This window comes from Candoia aspera, chromosome 11 (genome assembly GCF_035149785.1).
Source record: "Candoia aspera isolate rCanAsp1 chromosome 11, rCanAsp1.hap2, whole genome shotgun sequence".
Lineage (NCBI taxonomy): Eukaryota > Metazoa > Chordata > Lepidosauria > Squamata > Boidae > Candoia > Candoia aspera.
Window position 1 is genome coordinate 4,382,279 of NC_086163.1, and position 23,613 is coordinate 4,405,891.

Here is a 23,613-nt window from a genome sequence, read left to right on the forward strand (position 1 = left end):
TGGTAACATCTCCCACTTCCACTGGATGAGTGGGTTCGCACAACTAGGCATTCACGACAATTTGAGAAAGAGGCCAGCTTCCTGCTAATTTCCTAAAGGGAAGGCTAAATAAAGCCAATCTTTAAAAAATGTTCAAGTATAATGTTTCTACCAGTATGTTTCCTTACTTTTTGTCAACAGCAGCGCAAGGCAGAGGTCTGCTGGGGTCATAGTTTCTCTGTGTATGCCTTACTTATCTCCCTCTGTGAAAAGTGCCTCTGACCGTTTTGGACGGTCTTAAAGCCAACTTGTTTACAAAATAAACCTGAATGTTTCAGAAGAAAAGCCAGATTCAATTTTTTTAAATGAGCTGCTGGTTATACAGAGTTTTGGAAAATATGCCTCTGAGCTGTATCAGGTCCAGGTTCAGTGGTTTACCTTCACGGGCAGCAAGGCTCCTGCTGCTGCTACAGATCCTCATGCAAAAAGTACTGTTTTATCCTGGAAACAGTCACACACCGATTCTAAAAGTTTATTTATTTATCAAGGAAGCAGCCCAAACATGCTTTCTAGGTCCCTACCTGTACAATTTGTTCATGAAATGTTTATTTATTGGATTTGTATTGCACCTTCCGTTCAGAAGTGCAAAGTGTATACACAGCACTTCTTCCTGTTTTCCCACAAGAATCTTATATTTTTTGTATATAATTTTTATTAAAAATTTTTAACAAGATAAAAGCCATATGGATATTGAAAAGAAATTGAGTAAATAAAGAAAAACAGTGCATAGTGAGAAAATAAAATAAAATAATAGAAAAAGAAATAGAAAAAAAAAATTATAGCAGCTTCTGATCTCCTTCAAAGTGGTTACAAATGCGTTTGTATTTTACCGTCTCTCTCTAAGGCAGTGTTTCTCAACCTTAGCAACCTGAAGATGACATCTTCAAGTTGCTAAGGTTGAGAAACACTGCCCTAAGGTTACATCATAATTTCCTTCTTTCCATAAGCTGCCCTTTCTAATCGTCAAACCCATAAATCACAAGTTTTTTTTTCTCTTTTTTCAGCAAAAAGTCCACAAAGGGTCCCATCACAAGAATCCTGTGAGGTGAGTTAAGCCGATTGAAGCCCAGGGAGCTTCTGTGGCTGAAGGGGGATGAGGACCTGGACCTCCCTGCTCCTAATCCAGCACCTGCACCACTATATCACCCGGGCTCTGGACCGGAGAGGGGACGACTGGCCCAAAGTCACTCTGAGAGCTTCCATGGGTGAGGATGGATGAGAACATGGACCTCCCCCTCCCAAGACTAGCACCTTCACCCACTATACCACCCTGGCTCTCATTCCGTGGATTCTTCTCACCTGCCACCCATCCTCTTCCTTGCTTAAGTGTAAAACATGGACAACGTAGCACCTTAACACTGACCCGGTTGTTATGACAGCATTTTATCTGAGTCACAGCCCGGCTGCACCAGAGCTAAACTTCAAGACCGATGACCTTAAATCAGTGGCTGAGTGTTTTGGAAGGTTATTCCATCCAGGAGCGGTGCTCCCAAGCTGGCCCTTAAGGTGGCCATTCTTGCACGGAAGAACTACGAAGGCAGGTTCAACCAGAAACCCCAGAACTACACTTCATCAAAAGATTCAGTGCCATGGTTCTGTCTTCCACAAAGATAGGGCTGTATTACAGCATCTCAACACAGGAATATCTGTGTTTTGTGAATGTTTTGCATCTGCTGTTTTCCTCCCCTCCTGCCCCATCTAATGCACTTAAGTACATGTGCCGGACACATACACCACTCAGTAATTACACTTCAGGCATTCAATGAAATGAATACGAAAGTTTATTTTATAAATATAATGTGTTAGTTTTAAGGGTTATTTTTGCTGCAAACACTAGACATTCTAACAACCATGTTGTTTTTGAACACGGATCACTTTGCAGTAGAAAAATATTGTTACTTACATAGATTGTCTAAACTCCACTGGGCACAGAATCCAACTTGGCGCTTTAAGTAGTCTGGATTATTTGTCCATTTCTCTAACAAAACAAGCTGATCACTGATGCAGGTATCAGAAACTGTCATTTTATTCTCACCTAGAGTTGGAATGAGTTTGCAATTATGAAAAAAACGGGAATGAAAAAGGAAATGCTTAAACATTTCTCAGTAAACAGCTTTTAAACCTTGGATAGTTCTATCAGAGAGGAAACTCAGCAATACTAGAGGACTTAGTTGACCGTGAGATAAAGACCCAGCATCCCCAGGAAGAAAAAGGGGGTTGTGCTTTTCCCTTTTTTTTTCATATTCCCCCTTCTCATACGATACAAATCCCACCATAATCCATTAAAGCCTCAGCAGCAAGTAGCACCTGGCAGACAAACAGGGTCAAGGCATCCCAGAGGCCAAGAAAACCGCCCCAGCTGCAGACACTAGGAGTTGAGTTCAGCTCAGTGGCATCTTGATTTTACTATCCATTTCTCCTTTAGGATCTGCAAATGTCTGAAGGCAGGCAATGAAGGTAACACCAGAAGCACAACAGTTGCCCCTGCAGCTTTGCAATTTGGGGAAGACACCCTTAACTGACAGAAAATATACCATAAAGCTCCCAATGGATGACAGAATTTGTCATGATTCTTTGCCCCCTGAAGGTCACATGTAGCGGTGGCTGAGGAGTCAGAGCTCATACAGGTAGTCCTCCCTTAACAACTGTCCATTTAGAGACCATCTGGAGTTACAACACCACTGCAAAAACCTACTTACGACCATTCCTTGCATCTACAACTGTCACAGTGTCCCCATGGTCACATGAATGTGATTTGGGCACTTAGCAACCATTGCACATTTATGACGGTCACAGCATCCTGCAGTCATGTAATTACCATTTTCAACTTTCCTGGCAGGCATCCAGTAAGCAGAATCAATAGGGAACCGTGTGATTTGCCTAACAACTACATGGTTCGCTTAACAATCATGTGATTTGCTTAACGACCAATGTAAAATGGTCGTAAAATCAGGTCAATTTGCTTAATGACCATGTCACTTAACCTAAATTCTAGTCCCAATTGTGGTCATTAAGTGAGGACTACTTTTACTCTGGTTCAACAAACCTTCCTGCTTTCTCCAGTGGTGTGAAAGCAACAGCAGGAAGGGGATCTTGGCACCCACATAAATTGTAAGCTGCCCATACTTGCTTAGAACACTAATGATATCAACGTCTTAACCACAGCCAGGTAGGCTTTTAGAAAAAAGGGGTAAATCCAATTCCTGAAGAATTTCAGAAAGGCAGTTAAGACCTGGCTCTTTCCCTAGGTCTTTGGGTCAGAGTGAGCAGAGCCCCCAATTGGGTGAGCTTTTTTTTTTTTTTTTTGGTGCCTTCAGGTCAGTGTTGCCTCCTGGTAACTGCCTGGACTAGTCCCTGTAGGTTTTTTTGGAAAGATTTCAGAAGTGGTTTGCCATTGCCTCCTTCCTGGGGCTGAAAAAAAAAATAACTGGCCCAAGGTCACCCAGCTGGCTTCATGCCTAAAGTGGGACTAGAACTCAGTTTCCCATTTTCTAGCCTGATACCTTAATTACTACTCTAAACTGGCTCTCTGGATGAGCTATACTGTAATGTATTTTACTTCTGATTGCCACGTTATTGTTTTAGTTGCTTTTTAATGGTATGTGTTGCTTTCTTTTGTGTCTGTTTGATTATCTGTATGCTGCCCAAAGTCATGCTGTTTGATTTGGGCAGTGGTATAAATGCTCTAAATAATTAAAATATCCCACACAGACTCCTGGGACCTGTTTTGTTTTTAACTCTGCATTTCAAAAGAGCACACTCACTCGTTTGTGCAAACTTCTCCAGGGCTATTAGTGCAAAAAGCATGACGGTCGGATGGGACTGGAACTCCTAAAATAAAGAAGAGAATTATGGATTCAATGTTCCCAAAGCTGTCTTCAAAAACAAGCGCCGGCTGATTTTTCCAGCACAGGGAAAAAAAGCTTGTGTAGGTAAGAAAAACTACTCCTTAACACAGTAAAAATAGCCTGAAGACAAGGCTTGCTTTAGAGATCCAGGCATCAATACAAACTGTTTTCCTACACAGACGGAAAAAGACAACTATTCTGGTTTAGCAAGTAAGAAAGCCTGAAGGTCTAGCTACAGGAAACACCCCCCTCCCCAAACACACAAGGAAGGGGAAGACTGAAAGGGCAAGAATGGAGCTAGTACTGAAGCCAGTTCCTCACCTCCCAAACCATAGTTTCTGCAGAGGTAGGTGACAGGCAGTCCAACACCCCATTTGCAGTCTTCAGCACCTCTTCCAGAATGTCAGCACCCACTCAAACCTCCTTCACCCCAAATCAGATACACTCCTCCCTTTGGGGGAAGGATTAAAGGAGCAAATAGGGGCCTTAAGGTTTCGATTCCGGGCCCACCTGCTCTGGTGAAGTCATTAGCCATCTTCCTGCATCCTCCCGGCAAGGCTGAAGGAGAGGCCTTTACAGTTTTGATAGTCCCTTCTGAAGCTTAGGATGCCTCAGGACAACAATAAGGTTCCCATTCCCCATGTAAATTATACTGCTAAGATGAAGAAAAGTAGCTATGCACTTTTATATAAAATCACGGTGACTTCAGTCCTAATACTGAAAGTAAATTCCTTAATTTTAAGTGCACAATCCATATATTACCTTGCTGCACTTGACTCTGGGTACTTGATCTCATGGTTAAAGTAAAGAACGCAGTAGGTGTGCAAGTATTTTTAGTATTGCTAAAGTAATAATTTTACAGGGTACTTTCCCTTAAGTTTTTAAGCACATGTTGCTTGGCTGCCTTAAAAGATGAAAAAGTTGTTAAATTTAAATGTTGATGGTACTTGTATATTGCTCTGCAGCTGAAGCTAGAGTGGTTCACAAATTTTATTTATAATTACATACAAAAGGCAAATTCACAGAAAGCAAAAGTAAGATGGTGGGTCAAGCGAGCATGACTTCCATGTTTTTCTCAGGAAAATATATTGGTAGTTATGTGATCGTTTCACTTAATGATAACATTCAAAATGGCCTTATATAGCTGGACTGCTAGTCCATCTAGCTAGTGAAAGTATTATTAACTACATCCGCAGCAGCTTTTGAAAACTTTGGCAGTAACTTTTTACAGGCTGGCCTGGAGGGATGTCTGTGCCCAAAGCACACATGCTACTTGTCAGCTGTGGCTCTTCCTTCCTTCTTTATGAAACCTGTCAACCTTCACTGCGCCACTGAAAAATAATTGCAATGGCTGGACACTATGCTGTGGCCTCTTTTTTTTAATGAGACATAACTAAATGAGACGAGGGCATAGAAATCCTTCAGTATGCACACACAAGAATGCTGATTTATTTTGGTACTCACCAAGCTCTGCAGTAAGTACTCCAAGATTCCTTGGCTGAGTAAACCTACACTTGCAGGGCCTGCAAAAACACTAAAAATGAAACACGTGCATCGAAGTTGCTGTTTTACATTGTTTTAGAAGTCTCTTCAGACGAGCTTAGGATCCTGCACTGCCTTTCCAGTCATTTTGTTTTATAGAAGGAAGAAGCATGCAACAAAGGAGATTTAGCTGTGAAAATCTTTTTTTATTAAGTCTCAAATATATATCAAGAGGAAGTTACCACAGGAGAATATAGAGCAAGGCATAAAGTGATTTACACGCTCTCTCTCTAATCTTGTCTGTCAGTCTAAAAATGTTGGCTAAATTCAGTAGTGACATTCTGTTTCTAGACGTCCCACCTTCCTCCCCACAAAATAAATTCTAGACTTCCCTTCTGCACATATTGCCTTGTAAGGGGGATTCAAAGGAAAAACAGTAGAAAGATGACACGTATGTAAATATCTCACTCCTACAACCCCTAAACAGCTGTACTGCTGTCTGGCAAATGGCACCAGAGATTACAGATTAATTTAAAGAGATTAGAACACTGGTGTGCCACCTGAAGGATGCTCTATGAATAGATGTCTAATTACAGACAATACGTTTATTGCAGATTGGGAGAGTATGAAGCTGGAGAACCTAGAAACAACAGTGGCTTGCGGAGGAACCGTACAGAACTGAGTTATTATCCCCCAAAGAGATATAAAGGCATCCCAAATTTCTTACCTGCAAGCTTTTCTGCCAAACAGCCCAGGACTGCAGTGGTATTCCGATGCTTGGCAGGATGACAGGCATCCTGGAGAGCCACTGCTCCATTTAAATTTAATATTTCTGTCAACTTCTGCAATGCATCCTAAGCAGGAAAACGAACATGCTGCTGAATGTCGGAACAACAAAAGAAACATCCCATTCCGCTCATATCTCAACACTATATGAGACAACCTATCTACACTATACAGGGCATAAACTGAATTTGATCCAAGTGGTTAGAAACAGTAAGCACTGACATTACAAAATCAAGTTTTTCTTTTGGAGAGAGTGTGCTTAAGACTTTCCAGTACAGATGATAAGACACTGAACACTGATGGCTCATAACGTTTAACCGGAAGTCACCAAATTTAAGCAAGCTGAGAAATATTGTTAAACACATGAAAACTAGAAGCCATATTTTCCCCATTTATGCTTCAAGGAAACAAATCATCTGCACTGTAAAACAAATATGCTTGTTCTACCTCTGAAATTCACAACTAAGAAAACACCCAAGCCATTCTGGACGATGTCTGTTAATCTTATCACTACACTGAGTATCACTGTGGATTCAGATACCGAAACAAAAGATTAACCATGAGATATCCGCAGAGAACCGATAGACGCAACGTAACGTAATTAGCATTGCGCTATTAGCAACTAGCAAATGTAACTATTTTAAAGCTGCTTCAAACTTCTACTGTTTTTATTTTTATATATATCGACACACATAGACACAGAGTTTGTGAAATTACATGTTCAAGTATTAGGAATCACATACTGAATTCTGATTATCTGAGATTTCCAGTCAGTTTTTAAAATTGGTTTCCTATTTTTTCAGAGGAAGGATAAATTTTTATACCATTTTATAATTCAATTGTCAGCTTTTCAAAGTTAGAGAAACAATACAAATTTGAAAGCAAGATTTTTTAGATTCTTTTTAGATTATTCGACTGAGAACACTTTCTATTATTTAATATTATGAGAAAAAAAAACTGATGGATATAAGGCCTATAGCAAAAGGATACAAAAAGACTGAAAATTAACACCTTACAAAAGGTACAAATTACAGATTTTTTTTTCCTATTTGAACAAGTAACTAATGACTGCAGATGAATAAAAATGAACTAATACAGAACTTGAAATATTATTTTAATTATATAAACAATATTTGTATTTTTAGCATTATTATGACATATTATACTGAAAAGGTACATACTGATTAATTTTATATTGGTTTTGCCAGAATACATGGTTTGACTCACTGATTTTTGGTTTTTTTCTGAACTTTTATCCAAGGCATCCTTTTGATGTGCAACAGACAAACATCTACCATTCAAAAACACTGACTGAGATATTGTTATTCATTTCAGACCTGCATTTTTAAAAAGCAGACTCAGAAGTTGCTTTGGAACTGCTGCTGCTACATGCTATACATTTAATCAGTTATTTATTTGACCAATCTGCACATTTAACTCACTTTGGTTGGCAATGGGCACTCATCCAAGAGTAGAGTTATAACAGCTGGTCCCAAGGGGTCTTCTACTGGAATAACTCTTATTAACGACTGGACAACTTCCAGCCATCCTTCATCTGTCAACCACCAAAGAATAAAGGCAAATATCTCAACATAAAGAATTAAAGAGACATACCACTAATCAAAAGCACAATTTCATCAGCATCTGAGCAATTCAAGGGGACAAATCATCTTGGACATATGTTAAAAATGAAACTATCAGCTGTTGATCCAGACTGGAATGGCAGGACAAAATTAGTGCTTCCTGGAGACAAGACAGATATTCCTAATACCAGAATGAAATGCCAGGGCAAATTCTCACTTGTCCAGAATACAGCTAGGATACAAGCAAGGACACACGATTCTGCAACCCAAGATGCTTTTGGCAAATGGTGCTGGAGGCAGAACCTAACACCTTCCACATGGGAAACACACAATCAGTTGTGGAGCACAACATTCTTCACTGAAGATAATGCATCTTATTATATGCAAGACTCTCTCAGTGAGTTTCCACAACTCTTATAGGGTCAGATTTTGCTCTCTTAACTGTGTCTGGCGTGGAGGTGGGAATGTATATCTCCACCTTTTGAAGCCCACTTATATATTTGTTGTATTTAGAGCCTCCTGTTCGGGAACTCAAGGAGATTAAAATCATGCTCCCTCCTCTTATTTTTTGCCCACGACAATAATCCTGTAAGGTACGTTGGGCTGGGAGAGTGACCGGTCCAAAGTCACCCAGAAAGCTGACTGGACTGAAACCTACGTAAACGCTGCCCCTGGCAAGCAGAGACAAAATTCAAGCACACTGTCTCCCTCAACCTCCTTTTGAAAGCCAAAAATTCAGCATTATGTTTTAGCAGGAGTCAAAGATGAAAAAATGTATTGCTTCACCCTAAGTTGGAGGTAACAGTGGCAGGGGGGAGGGGAGTGTCCCCAATGGTCATGCCCAGACTCCAGCATTCTCTTTCTCCGGCCTGTCCTCAGCAAATCAGAGACAGCCAATCGTGTTTTCCATAATATATACAGGAAACTGAGTCACAATGAATTGCAAATCATAAAAGGGGAAATCTGAATTCTCTTATGTTTCTGTAAGGAATGGTCCAATCAATTTAGACAAGGATATTGTTTTAATTTGCCCCTTTCCCTTAGTTCCTTCCTAAGAAAAAAGGGAAGAAATGAGTGACAGATTTTGCAAAGCACACTGCAGATCAAGACTTAATGAAGACTACCCTGACTTAAGCTGCTCTTTGGTTTTCAACACAGTAAGAACAGCTTAAATTTAGAATGGTTACAGGCAATACAGGAAATCACAAAAGCACTGGGTAAAGAAGGCAGAGTATAAAGGTGTGTGTTTGTGTGTGTATAACGCTACGTCCTGTAAGATACACTACCAAACTGCAAAATTTTATGAGCAGCTTTCAGTTTCTCCCACCGAGCGTTTCCGAGCAGCATCAGAACAGAATAATTCAGACTTTTTGTAACTGCATCCAGCAATCAAATGCATAATATACACAAGAGCTTGGGGAAAATTGAGAGGCATCAGTACACCCCAGAGGTCTTCCCTGCTCCTGTCAGCCTCCTTAGTTTTTAATTACAACTTTCTTTTCCATTTGGATGAAAAGTACATAGCTATTTCTTTGGTGATTCTAAGGTCTAGTTACTAGATCACAGTAGAAGCAAAATAAAGTCAGCTGGCAGGCTGACTTTTGCAACAACATAATTCATAAATCTAGCTAGATTAAACAGGTACACCTATTAAAACAAGTAACAGTTTTACCAAGCTCACTGTCAAATAGAGGTATCATTTAAATAATTGCTATAATTGTCTCAACCTCACATGATAAACACACACTGCAACTTTGTACTTCTTTCCAGAGTGAAAAGTTTCTTTCAGCAGAGAGCAACTGAAGTGCCACCCAATGGCAAGGAAATACCTGTTTCTGCCATTTCATGCAAGGTCATCATCGAATAAGGAGGTTCCTGATCACTAAAAGGAAAAAAAAAAGTAATAAACCTTGTTAATTATTACCAGAGTTGGTACACTTCTATCTGCCCATATTAAATGAAAAAAAAAACAGTAATTCTAACTCATGGCAAAGTTCTGTATCTGATGTATAGCATGGTCATTATCTACTCCAGTGTTTCTCAACCTTGGCCACTTTCAGATGTGTGGACTTCAACTCCCAGAATTCCCCAACAGGTCTACTCTTTTCAACTATCCAATAGATGCTTCTCCCATCCTTTCTTCAAGGAGCTTAAACCAGCATGTGTATCTTCCCTCTTATCCTTATAACAACCCTGAGATGAAGGTTAGGCAGACAGCCAGTGAATTACTCATTATTCCCCAGGAAGCTTTCCAGATGGGCAGGAATTGTTCTCCTAATTTACAGTATGGGTGAAAAAGAACTTGAAGAAGTGACTAAATATAACTTGGAGAGCTAACTACAGTTAAACCTTGGTGAAATCTAGTACAGTGGCTAACGTGGACCAAGGGAGTTTTATACACTGTGAATTAAAGGAGCAACTTTGTGTGGCTCTGCAGGAGTATAAAATAAAAAAAGTACTCAACCTGAGATGAGAAACAATGCAAAAAAAAAAAAAAAAAGCAGCCAATTTGAGATGAGAAATGTCTTACTGCACTAGACAGGGATTCCCCATATGGTATTACTATCTAAACGAATCCTGGGTGAACCATGACCAACAACTTTCATCGTTCATTTAAGAGATGCTTAAGAGGTCTTCTAGATTTCTGACTTACTCATTTGCAAGGATCCTACCCTGCATATTCAGCAACTGAAATATAAAATCCAGTTTACCTCTCTACTCCCAAAACAACACTAATAACACTAATTAAGCAATAACAGTAATTAAGAACCCAGGGATGTGCCATTAGGGCTCACTTCTGAAATAAATACCTGCTGAAAGAAGAAAGCTGTGGCTGGCAGAAGCAATGGAGACAGCGGGTCAGACAGACATCCCAAAGCTGCAAAATTCCTACTCTATATTTAAGCCAATACAGAAAGCTTCTCTCGTCTCCTAGCAAGCTTGCCTGAGCACCTATTTGGTTTAGACAGTGGTCTCTTAGAGAGAAGAACCTGGTTTCGGACAGGATATTTGTTTAGATATCCTGGGCCCAAGCAACTTGGGTTTAAAAGCAAACTAATAACACACTGAACTAAGCTCGGAGAGAGGTAATACGCTCCCACAGATGAGCATCTAATAATTTTCAGCAGCTGAAAAATCATGGCAACAACTCCTGTTGAGGTTTTCCTATTAACGATTAAGACTGCTGTTGTACCTAATCATTTTGGCCAGGTGAAGAGGTTGTATTTGATTGACTCCTTTCACGTGCTTGATGCAAATTGCCTGGGGGGAGGATCCTGCCCGGACTTGTTTCTTACTTCTTTTTTTTTTCTCTGCCGATATGTAGCAAGCCAGGCTTGCTCTCAATGAGAGCTAAGTCCTTTAAATATGTTTTGCTTTTTGTAAATAAATTATTTTTATATAAATGCCTGGTGTGTGACTTTTCTGATCTCTCCTGGGCTAAAGGCCTTCCCAGCATTCTGCCAACAACTCCACTCTTTTAGGAAAATGAAACGATGCAACACCCCAATGAGGCATTTATATTACTTTTGCGCTGCCTAAAAATATACAACCATTTTTACAAAAGGACAGATGTCAAGCAGGCCAGGCTCGTAGCCTCACATTCCCAAAACAAGGAGAAGACCTCAATGGCCTTGCATTAGGGCTTAGGTACATAAACACTGATAGACCATGGCATCCATGGAGATGGATGGTGAGAAGGACTGGATGCTGAAGACCATAGAGGGAAGAAAGGCATAATGCCTGAAACCCTTTGCTTTCTGGAGGGTTGCAGGATAAATCACAGAATTATTTTGCATTTACCTCACATATTTATCACAATTTATCACATTTATCTCACAATTGATCACACGTTTATCTCACAGGTGGCATTTATGTGGCAGGCAATGTAAAGCTGAACATGTTCCATAACAAGTTCTACAAAGCACATGGTGTTTCCCACCAGCTATACGGAGGACTTTTACTACTAGCTTACAAAAGAACTTAAGTGCAGGACCTGAGCAGGGAGATCTGGTTTCAGAACTCTGCTCAGTGAGGAAATCCAGCAGACAACTCAATTCAATTGCCAGTCTCTAACACAGCTGACTTGATAGGATTGTTTGGGGGATAAAAATGGGGCAACCCCCTGGGCATTTGATTCCATGGAAGAAGAATCGGAGCCCAGTGAGATGAATTGTCATTCAAGCTATTGCTGGAGAAACCAGAATAGCTACTTGAGTAGTTTACCCAAGAATGTGCAAAAAGATGGCTCAATACGATTTCGTGAAAAGCAGGAGAGTAAAAAAGCACTTTTTTTCTGAACAAAGGGCTGATGAAAATAGCAGCAGAACTAATTAGCTCAATGAAGGGACTGTATGAAAAGCACCAGAGAAATTCAATGCAAGCAAATGTTCGGTATGACACTGATATTCTGCCTGTCTTTAATTATAGAACTCAAAGGAGAATACACAGGATTGCCTGGCTGTTTTGCATCCTTATTATACTAACGACAGCCAGCGCGATCATCTTAGCTTCAGTGAAGCTACAACATCATATGCCTTCAAAACATGCCCAGGGACCAAAAGGTGCTCTGTTCCTTGTCAGAAAAGGCACAAGAGATCCAGAATGGCTGATAAAGAATGATGCTCAGCAGCAAAGATATTCTAGATAATGAAACTGGAAAGAACTTGTCAACACTCTTGTTGAGATTAAGATACAAGAAAGATAATCAAAACTGGCAAAAGGAGCAATGTTTTTAACAAAAGAAACATTTGGATTTTAAGGAAAAAAGACCGTAAGCAGACATGACTTGCAAGGTAAAATTTCTTTGTTGAGCACAGTACGTAGAAGTAACTCATGCACAGTAATTATGCAGTTTGAAGGGGTGATCACATTGCTCATTCCACAAACATTTTGCTTGTCTGTGATTTGCCTCCCCTCTTCTGCCTGCTGTCCCAACCCCCTATGTGCTCACATTCATCCCTAGAAAGTAAACCATAATGAACTAGTAAGATTTATTTAAAAGGATCTGGGAATTTACAGATACACCTATGTGTTTCCAGACACTAAACATTAAGAAGCTTTAAAGACTCCCAACTGCAAGTGAGCTAACAGGTCAATAATTTAGCAGTGGTGCTGAGTCCAATTAAAACATGCTGAAGAAAACCTGACATAGTCCTACAATAAGGGTATTCTGTCCCAGCATGCATTCAGGATTTTTTTCTTCATATTGTAGTCATTCCATTAATCTAGAATACAATGGGGATCATCCACTCCTCTCCCTACAACAATCTTTCCCAACAGCTATATAAACTCATAACAATTGTTATTTAATGTACAGGTGGTCCTCGGTTAACAATGGTAATTTGGGCTGGGATTTCCATCACTAAGCGATGTGGTTGTAAAGTGTGACATCACATGACCACATTGCTTAGCAATGGCAATCCTGGCAGTCCCCGTTGACATAGTTAAGCAAGGACCACGCAAGTTGTTAAGCGAGGATCTCACATGACATGACATGGGAAGAGGTGGGAATCCAGAAGCACTTGCTTATGCCGCTGAAACCACGTCCCAGGAAAGCAGGCCAGTGAGCAACAGCTTCTTAACAGGCATTTCCCAATGTTATCTAGTGATTCACTCTCAACATCCTGAAAATGTGACTTATGGAAATCCTTCATCAGTCAATGATCCCAGGAGCATTTACAAGTATTAGTACTGTACATTCTTTCCTCTGCCAAAAATTGTGTGCGCTTTCAAAAACAGTGGAACCAGCTTTAGCCTCCTTCACTACATCTTATGTGTGTGGGTAATGCCTGTTAACAACTTTCATGTTATACTAATTCTTCACAGTCTGGTTATGCCACCCTTGACTGATAAAAGACTACACAGCAGAGCCAGGGTGCGTTGGGTTACAAGGCTAAAACAAAAGTTATTATTCAGGAAGTATTCAAAAATAAGGCTGAACCAAAAGAAACTTGCATAGCTTTCCCAAACCATCAGACTACAGTTCCTAAAATTCTCCAACCAGCATGACTGAAAGTGGCTGATCTAGCATCTAATTTGTTGAGGTTTTCCTACTAACGATTAAGACTGCTATTGTACCTAATCATTTTGGCCAGGTGAAGAGGTTGTATTTGATTGACTCCTTTCACATGCTTGATGCAAATCACCTGGGGGGAGGAACCTGCCCAGACTTGTTCTTACTTCTGTTTTTTTCTCTCTGCTGATATGTAGCAAGCCAGGCTTGCTCTCAATGAGAGCTAAGTCCTTTGAATATGTTTTGCTTTTGTTTTGCTTTTTGTAAATAAATTATTTTTATAGATATGCCTGGTGTGTGTGACTTTTCTGATCTCTCCTGGGCTAAAGGCTTTCCCAGCATTCTGCCAACATAATTCATGTAATTTTTCTTGAAAAGTTAGCAGAAACTTTCAAATGTGATAACCTCAAATACCAGAGACAGGGTTCAGATAAGTGTCTCTCCCCAAAACTATCTTCTTAACAGGTGTTTTCCAAAATTACCATCTAGTGATTCACTATCAACATTCTGAAAATGTGGCTTATGGAAGCCACAAATTCACCCATTTTTACCCCGGTTACAGCTGCAGCGCTCTGATGGAAAGTTAGAGTCTTCCCAGATAGCAACTGAGGAACCCGTAGGATTCATTCATTGCCTCACTGCTCTCCAGAGGTACTTACTTGTCTACTAGTGTCCGAATTACTGCCAGTGTGTCAAGTACTAACACATCGACATTATGTTTTTTCCTCCTGGGTTCATGTGGCCCCCGTCCCCGTCGGGGGGGCCGTACTGGGTCCCTCTGATGGCTCCTTGTTTCAGGTACAGGCATTCTGCTGTTCTCTGCCTGGTGATTCCTGGATTCTGTATTCTCTTCTGCACCACTGTCTTCTCGACAAATGCAGGAATTGCCCATGCTGCTAACTCCCAAGGTTTGTAGCAAACAGGGAATATGCCGTTCAAAGGTCAGCCGTAAACCTTGGAAAAGGTTTCTGCTTGCATAGAGCACAACCAAAGCAACAACAATCATCTAGACAGTTTTAAAAGCAATGTTTTTTGGATGTTGAGTTGTAGCCTTTGCATCATACAAGTTTGTAAAAACTGGGATGGGCAGGAAATGGTTGGTTTAATTTCTGACATCATCACTGGTGATACTCATTGGTTATCCAAAAGGAGGCCTGCAAAAGAAAAAGCACACCCCATCAATCTGGATTTAAATTGTAATGAAGCGAACAAGTCCCCCACACCTCCCTATTCAAATAATAGATTTTTAACAGTGGCATATCACTCTGTCTTAAACTCACCAGTTGCCTTTAGCAGAAAATGGAACATTTGCCATCCGCCCCACCTGCAAACCGTGTCTACTTTTCCCAAAATCTGCTAAGGTTACCAACATTCCATTTCTTAACACTGCCTATTCTAGAGTCAGATACTTTGTTATTCAGGGCTACATCAAGGACAATAAGCTATAATATACCACAATTTAATCCTACCCTGAAGCAACTCCCCGTACTAGAAAGCTCTGTGTTCTTTGCGAGAAATAAATTAGTGATCTGTTCTTCGCTGCCCATCAGAATAGATCAATTGGTACCAAGAAAAGACAGAGAGGGCACATGGCAGTTCAGCCGATGGCAGGAAGAACAACTGAGGCCACATAGCTGGAGTTTCTCTACCCATGACTATTTACTGAGGCTGTGCACACATACTGAAAATGATTCAGAAGAAGCGCACACAGCCTTTTATTTATCTATATCCAGAGAAAGTAGTTTGGAAGCCAATAATCTTAAATAATTCTTCAGTTAACTCCCGGACATGTTTTTTCAGACTTCTAGAGAGTAGCGTAACCATCAATTGCCCCAAGTCTTTCCAATATAAGACAACCTGTTAGATGGACTGTCTACCAAATTAGAAGATGCAAATGTAGCAGGCAGCACAACAAAACTTTATTTCAAGCAATTCGCTTATAAATCAAAAATAGCAAAGCAGTAATTTGTGGCAGCTTAAATGCCACACTATTTATTTATTCAATGTATATGTCCACCTGGCTCAAATTCATGACTATGGGTGGCTAATAATAATTAAAAACTATATAAAAGCACAGAATATACAAACAGCACAAATCCAATCAGCAGCTGAAGTAAAAAGAACCACCACATTAACACAACCATTATTATGCTGTAAGCTTTCATACCCATACTCTTACCCACTTGCCTTTCTTCTACAAATCCTTCAATAGCTGCTTTCGCTTCTCTTATGACAGAGTATGTATTTAATGGACCTAAGCAGCTACCTATATTTATATAAAGGTTAAGCCACAAATTGGCATTAGCATCCGATCTGCTGCTAGAAGCTGATGGGCCAGTTTTCTCTTTCCCAACTGTGTTCTTTCATTGCCATTCAGTGGCAGGGACAGACTTAGGATACATCTCAGGGAAACTTCCTATCCTGGAAGTACACGTACAGGAATGAGGACCATTTTCACAGAATTTTATGAGCATGCCAAGAAAACCAGCAGAAGTACCCTGGCCTACCTGGCAGACTTCACAAGATTTCCTAGAGATAATCACCATATATTCAACAGCAGTACTTGGAAGCTCCAATACTTATGAAATGAGACTTGCAAAGAACCACAAGGGCTTTAACTACCAAGTTGCTTTCAGCTGTTATCTCCTACTTGCTGTATGTATTTTTAGTAACATTTGCCAACCAATTGCATCAGACATAAATTCTTGGAGTAAGAGTTCTATTTTTTGAGGGCCCCAGAGACAAATCTGTTTCAGGACCTTTTGATAGTCAGTACTTTTCTTTATCAGAATAAAAGTTGCACACCATACTTCCTGTGAGCTAGCTTAATGAACACAAACGTGCAACTGCCATCCTTTATACTCTAAGTTTGGTTATTTAATTTGTTGGATAATGTACTCACAGAATACATATTTCCCCTTATAAATTGCTTTAAATCCCAAAATATATCTACAAGGCTGATTAGGACTCTTTCATAAGAAGTCAAATGACTGGAAAATGATAGAAATGGTACCAGTCCATTTGTTTCCATAACATGTAATGAAGGAATCACTATTTCAGAGGTTCTAAGATTTTTTACACCATGATAGTGTAGAAAAAAATTTCCTGCTCTAAATTCTTGCCAAGAAACCAAATTTGAATATGATTTCAGCCACCAAGCTTATTTCAGTTTCCTTGTTGTTAGTTGTGGTCGAGTCACTTACAACTCATGGTGACCCCATGTATAACAGAACAAAATGCTGTTCGGTCTTGCGCCATATGCCTGACTGTTCCAAAGTTTGCATCCCTTGTTGCGGTAATTGTGTCAATCCATTGCATTGAAGGCCTTCCTCTTTTCCACTGGCCCTCGACTTTGCCAAACATGATGTCCTTTTCAAGCAATCGGTCTTTCCGGACGATGTGCCCAAAGTATGAGTGTCTGAGCCTAGTTATCTTTCCTTACCGACAGTTTCCTTACCGACTGAAAATAGATTAAAACTCATAGCTTTCAGATAGCTAACCCACAACAGCTATTAGGAATTTTGTTGGCATCCCACAAAATAGAAACATTTTTATTGTCTGCCTCTCTTGGAAAGCATCCATGTGTGAGAACTTTCAATATGATGAATTAAGACATGCCTTATCTCACCCCATCAAGATTTTCCCTTATATTCTAATACTAAGTTTGTTTGAATAAGGAAGTGCTCAGTAAATTCTTATAAAAAATGTTAACGTTTTCTTATCACAAGTTTGCCCTTATTGTTTTTGTTAAATTCACTGGTCCCAAGTTGCAAAACATTCCAGAATCTCTATTTTAATCATGCATTTGCTTTAACTGCAAGAATACTGCAGTCTTTATAATCCAAAGTTTAGACAGTAGGATCAGACAGCAAATCTGCCATTTCTTTAAAACTCTTACGCAAATGATAATTTCTGGTAAGAACGATCTTTCCTTTCCCTTTCGCACGCTACTTGGGGAGGGGGAGATGATCAGAAAAAGACAAAAAAGAGGGGTATCAAAAAAGAAAAGACGTCCTCTCCCACTGCTTGCTCCAACCATTCACACCACATAGCCCTCAAAAATTACTCTTGAAGGAATGCTGCTTAAAATAGCTCAACAAAAGATTTGCTTCTCAAATGGGAAGAAGGCTATTAATAGTGAGCATTAATAAGTACCTATAAGTAATTAGATTTTCATATCTTATTGGCCATCTACAATCAAAGCTTAGGGTCTGGCAAAGTGCGAAATAAAGAAATATATCAACACACCCATTTCTGCTAACGGCCTGGTCATAATCGTACTCAGGAACGTGAGATGTACAAGAACAGGCTTTATCAAGCATTCCAATAGCAAGGGTCACAAGAGAATGAAGCCGTTTAGCACTTTCAAAGAACTATCGAGAAAGAAAACACAACTGACATATTCACATTCACTCCAGTTTCCATCATGACAAGTAAAGGGAAGAATAAGGGGCATACGGCACTCTTCAAGATAAGGTGGGAAAAAGGTTTTATGTGCTACTACTGTACTATTTTTAAGCATCTGCATGACCAGTTTTCTAGGCATGTCCGAACCACAACTAATATCAAAAGTCCAAAGTTTGCTTAACCATAGTTTATTGAACAAGCCACAACTGACTGTGTTCACACTGCAGAGCAAGCCAAACAAATGGCTTATGATTTAGTTAATTTGTAATCTCCTGTAATGCGACACCAGCAAAATGCTGGAAGGACCAGAGACCAGTCTCTTGAACAATAACCCATTCCACATTAGATTATGGATAAATTGCTCCAAACTGCCTATATTCTCCCATAAAAAGTTTTGGTTTTTTCCCCCTCTTGGACCCTTGTTTTTCAAGACACACATTTTGCTTTGCTGAACAGTTACATGCAAGAGCCATGGAGACAATTTTCACCATACTATACTGACTGGGATAAGATGATGCATTCCCACCCTTTTCCTTCTAGTAATTAAAAACAATGCAGCTCCACAGGCTATGAAATTGCATACACTATGAACTTGGTAAGATTATTTACATACTGAACCAAGACCAATGAGCCATCCTGATCCTATGGGAAAATGCGGTAGGTTTGTAACCATTTTACCTCTTTAAACTACTACTGGAAAGTCCTAGCTTTTTTTTCCAGTACAAATCCTAGCAAATATACTAAAAAATAGACACTGACTTTAGTCACATATGTATACATCGAATAGCAGCCCTGCTTTTCACATATAAGTTAAAACAAAGAAAATACCACCTGGAGATCTTAGCTATAAGGTTATTTGAGTCCATACCCCATGCATTTTCCCCACATTATTACTATCTTTTTCTTTTCTATAACTTCAGCTCCTGGTGAGACTATCCATGTATTTTTCTTGGTAGCATTTGGAAATGGGTTGCCCTGATGTTCTCCTGGGATGTTTTTCAATTTACCAATTTAGCTAACAGTCTGGGAATTTCTAGATACTTTTCCAATCCAAATAAAGCAGCTCAATTAATTTTCACTACAAAAGAGCAATCCAGGAAAATTCCACAATTGTTCCATGCTATCATTTAGTAAACTGTTGGGTGTTCTCTGCCCAGTTTCTTACGACAAAACGTGTGGGAAGGATGGCTGGAATGCTGCCAAGATTTCTGAGACAGGGAAATGTGTCTCAGTGCACTGAGCATAAAACGTCACATCACATTCAACTGAAAATAAGGCCCAGAACACTCGGTTTGAAGGGTAGAAGACAGTTTTGGCCCTCTTCACAGCAAGACTACCTATAACATTTCACTTTTCTCAAAGTAGCAAACAGCACCATCTGTAAAACTGGGGAAAAGCAAAGGTCCACACTCAAGAATAAGATTGACTAATTTGCTTCCAGTTGTCAGTCACTCAACTTCATAACCCAGTCTCTTTACTTGCCATTATGGAGGGAAATTCAGCATTTATGAGGTATTTCTGTCCTTGAATCCACAAATGTTCACCCTGATAGGTAAGGGAACCGGGAATCTACTGGACAGATGTGTCTGTTTTATTTACTTACTTAAAGGTATAGGACCAGTAAGTTTGCTGTTAGAATACAGAAAATAGTAATCCACAATAAAATGTTGGGTGACATCTGCAGCCTCAAACTGAAATATTTCCACTTAGAGCTTCATATAGGAGCCTTGTAACACTATTTGGATCTTGTATGTGCATTTTAGAACAGGGGAAGAATCATCACTTTTTCTTTGCCTCCCCATTCTACTGCAATAGTCCCTTGCTGTAGGACATAGTGCTGGCTAACCCCGAACCCAAATCCTTAATCCCAATAACTTAGTTTAAGTCAGACTAAGTCGTAATTTCTTTGGTTTCTGCTTAGCATATTGTGCGATCATAATCATCCGCGCCTTATTAAATCCATAATGGCTAAGCCAACTGTGTGAACCAGTTCCATGTGAGGAAAATACAAAAAGCCAGAAGAAAAAGCAGTCCCACTTAGAGGCGTGCAGCACATTTAATGGTTAAAATATTCTGATTTCAAAACAGCCTATTTCAAGGTACAGGTATTGGAAGTGGCATGACCGCAAAAGAAGTGTTCCAACCTCCATTCTGAGATTAATCTCAGTGTTTACCTTCTCAATTTTAATAGTTTTAACATTTGAAAAAATCCTTTTAATTTCTTAACCATTTTTTCTGCAAACATGGGAAGACCTGTAAATATGCAGAAACAACAATTTTATTTGCAGGTTATTTCATTTTTCTGCCCAGCTGATAAAGACAAAATTGCAAACAAGCTTTGAAGGACACTTCTGCTACCTTTCAGTAAACCAATAAAGCAGCCATCTAGGAATGTACAGCGCTTCATATCTGAAGTCAAAAAGGCGTTCCAAGTACGTGTAGGCAAGCTGTTGGTGTTTCCTTAACTCAAATGCTTATTTTCCTGGGAGCCCAGGGAAACACAGAGCTTCTTTAAGGAGGCACTGACAGATGTGTGCGCCAACATCTGTTCCATCTGGACTTAGGATCCAAAGTGCCTCATTTCCCTATAGTTCCCCCTAAAACAGAGCAACATAGTCAGAAGATAAATGATAAATCATTGTCTAAGAATCACTGTCTGTTCCCCCAGAGATTAGATTGGCCCCAACCTTGATGCTTTTCTGAAAGGCCCTAAGGATGTGGTTCTGTCAGCAGGCCTGTGGACCACAGACTGAGACAGAGCCAATCAAGTGGTTGATTTAATTGTGCTGTAGCCGCTGCGGGGGAGTGGGGGGTTGACGGGTTTTTATATTGTGAATTTTAATTTTGTAAGCTGCCTGGAGTCACTGTGTGTGAGTTGGGCAGCCATATAAATTTGTTCAATAAATAAATAATAAGCAAGTAAAAATAGAGCTTTTAAAAGGATCAGACAGCAAATCTACCATTTCTTTAAAACTCTTATGCAAATGATAATTTCTGGTAAGAACCATCTTTCCTTTCCCTTTAGCATGCTACTGGGGGGAGGGAAGATGATCAGAAAAAGACAAAAAAAAGGGGGTATCAAAAAAGAAAAGATGTCCTCACCCACTGCTTGCTCCAACCATTCACACCACATAGCCCTCAAAAATTACTCTTGAAGGAATGCTGCTTAAAATAGCTCAACAAAAGATTTGGAATATGAAATAACAACTTACATTACGTGGAACCTTCCCCTCCATTTTGAACAGAGGTAAATCCAGGGCAGGGACTCAAGAAAAGAAGCGACAGACCACCTCTTCAAAGAGAGAGAGAGATCATTTTGCTGCTTTGAAAGTGACTCAGTAATGCAAATACGGTCAGAAAGAATTATCTATATCCTGAGGAAACCTACAGTACTAGAAAAACACAAAGCTAACCACTGAAGCACACAGAGGTGGCAAGCAGGCAAGCAAGCAAGCAAGCATGCATTTCTCTGAGTTTGTACTTTGGGCTTTTAATAACCTCCCTTTCCTTATTCATCAGCAGCACATGTGATTTGTGCATTACTGGTCTAAAGGAGGAGGAAGTAGCTGCCAATCTCTGAGAAACTAGAGTTTGTGATAAAATAAAATACTGAGCAAAGTCTGACATCCTCAACCACTTCACTTCTGTCCATTTTTTTGGCATTAACAAAAATTATCTTCCCAACAGCATGTTATCTCCAGTGAAACTTTCTTTCCCTCTGGCCCTCCCTCCTGTACAGCATACCATTCTTCACATTGTTTCAGTCCTTCCTAGTTTCCAAACCTTTTAGTCACAGAAATGCATTTTCCTCCTTCATCCTTCCAAAGACCAGGAAGGGGCTCACGTTCAAGGTTGTACTGGGTACAGGTTCAAAGGCAACTTAGCCATGAGCTTCATGCTGAACAGTTATGCTTGTGTCTGCCAATGAAGCCATACTATGCATTAACTACAGACCAAAGGAATATCATATTGCCTCCTTCATATTTTCTCTTTAGTTCCACTTGTCAAAGGATGGAAGAAAATTAAGGCAAGGTAAGAATATTGTTCTAGAGAAGAATATAATTGAAGTGGGGAGACAATTGCATTCACTGAAGATTTAGTCATGCCTACAGACAGGCACCCACAGTACTGGGAGGGCAAAGCAGAACAAATCAATAGAGGAAAGACTAATGAAAAAAGAAAGATGCCCCGAACTGGTTCCCCAAGATGGAGAAGGAAAGATACATAAAATTTAAGCCAGTACAGTACACTTTAAAATCCCTGCTAGAGGTATTAATTTTGGCAAACCAGAGCACCAGATCCCAGAGTCTTGCATGTGAATGGATGCCTTGTACAAAATGACCATTTTTTCCCTCCCTTCTTTATAATCTGCATTATGTGAGTATGTATTTATTTAGTTAAAGCATTTAACTTAAGCCCACCTTAAAACAACTCAGGGCAGCTTACGACCAATATAAAACACATGTAAAACAGTACAAAACCAACAGCAATAAAGCTGAAAACAGAAAGCAAGAACATTAAGTGTGCATCAACCTTTCCATCGAGTCCGCTGGAGCTGGGCGGCCAACACCTTCAAAGAAACAGGTACATCTGAAGTCCATGCTGACGGCGTGTCTACCCGCGGATATATCCGCGTCTCCAGATGTGGGCACGTGCTCAGACCCACGGATAAAGCGCCCACACACACCCCTCCATACCCCTGCCTGCAAACATGCGGTTCGCCCCGCCTGCATCTGAGTGTCCGTTACGCGTTCTTCCACACACAGCCTGCACGTGTGCGTGGAAATGCCGTATCGGGGGCCCGCGGGAGCGAGCCTGCCGGGAGTCCTGCTCTGCGCAGAGGAGCAGCGCAAACGCGGCACTCCGGGGAGGGCGGCGAGCGCGACCAGGCTGCCGAGCGAGGGCCGGCGGAACAATGAGGCGCGCGCGGACACGGGTGTGCGCGAGCGTGTGAAGCGAAGGCAGCCCTCCTTCCCTCCCTTCCTCCCGGGGGGCGCGCGCTGGGTCGGCCCGGCGCGCCGCCTCACCTCCCCGGTGGCTCCGAGCGGTGCCCAGACGAAGACGCCCCGGGCGGGCTCCTCCCTTCTCTACGCGGCGGCCGTTCCCCCCTCGCTGGCCGCTCGGCCGGGATCCCCGCGGGCACGGCCCGTTGCCCAGGGTTGAAGACAGACACCGACTTCGCCTCAAGCCCGCAGCCCGGCGGCGGCGGCAGCCCTCCCGCCTCTTCGCGCCGTCGCTTCTCCTTAGCAGCGGCCCGGCGGAAAGGCCCCCAGCGCCCGCCTTCAGCGCGCGCCTGCGCACGAACGAGCTAGGGGCGCGCGCGGGGCGGGGAGAGGCGGCCCCGCCCCCTCCTCAGCGCCGCATCTCCGGGCAACCGAACCGCGCCCCTTCCTCCTCTCCGCCGGCCCGCCCCCTAGCCCGGAATGCGGCAGAACCAATCGCCTCTCCCTTTCAT

General features: G+C 41.0%; 1 protein-coding gene across 1 annotated transcript in view; it reads right to left on the minus strand.

The window, feature by feature from the left end:
* Positions 1–23,296, minus strand: part of RSPRY1 (ring finger and SPRY domain containing 1) — a 38,678-nt gene extending 15,382 nt beyond the window's left edge. Inside the window, exons 1-8 of the mRNA XM_063312763.1 lie at positions 23,186–23,296; positions 14,411–14,905; positions 9,568–9,620; positions 7,598–7,710; positions 6,097–6,223; positions 5,352–5,410; positions 3,804–3,870; positions 1,943–2,074 (exon numbers count right to left, since the gene is read on the minus strand). Coding sequence (XP_063168833.1) covers positions 1,943–2,074; positions 3,804–3,870; positions 5,352–5,410; positions 6,097–6,223; positions 7,598–7,710; positions 9,568–9,620; positions 14,411–14,757 — 898 coding nt within the window. The 5' untranslated portion in view covers positions 14,758–14,905; positions 23,186–23,296. The remainder of the gene's footprint in view (positions 1–1,942; positions 2,075–3,803; positions 3,871–5,351; positions 5,411–6,096; positions 6,224–7,597; positions 7,711–9,567; positions 9,621–14,410; positions 14,906–23,185) is intronic.
* Positions 23,297–23,613: the final 317 nt, after the last annotated feature.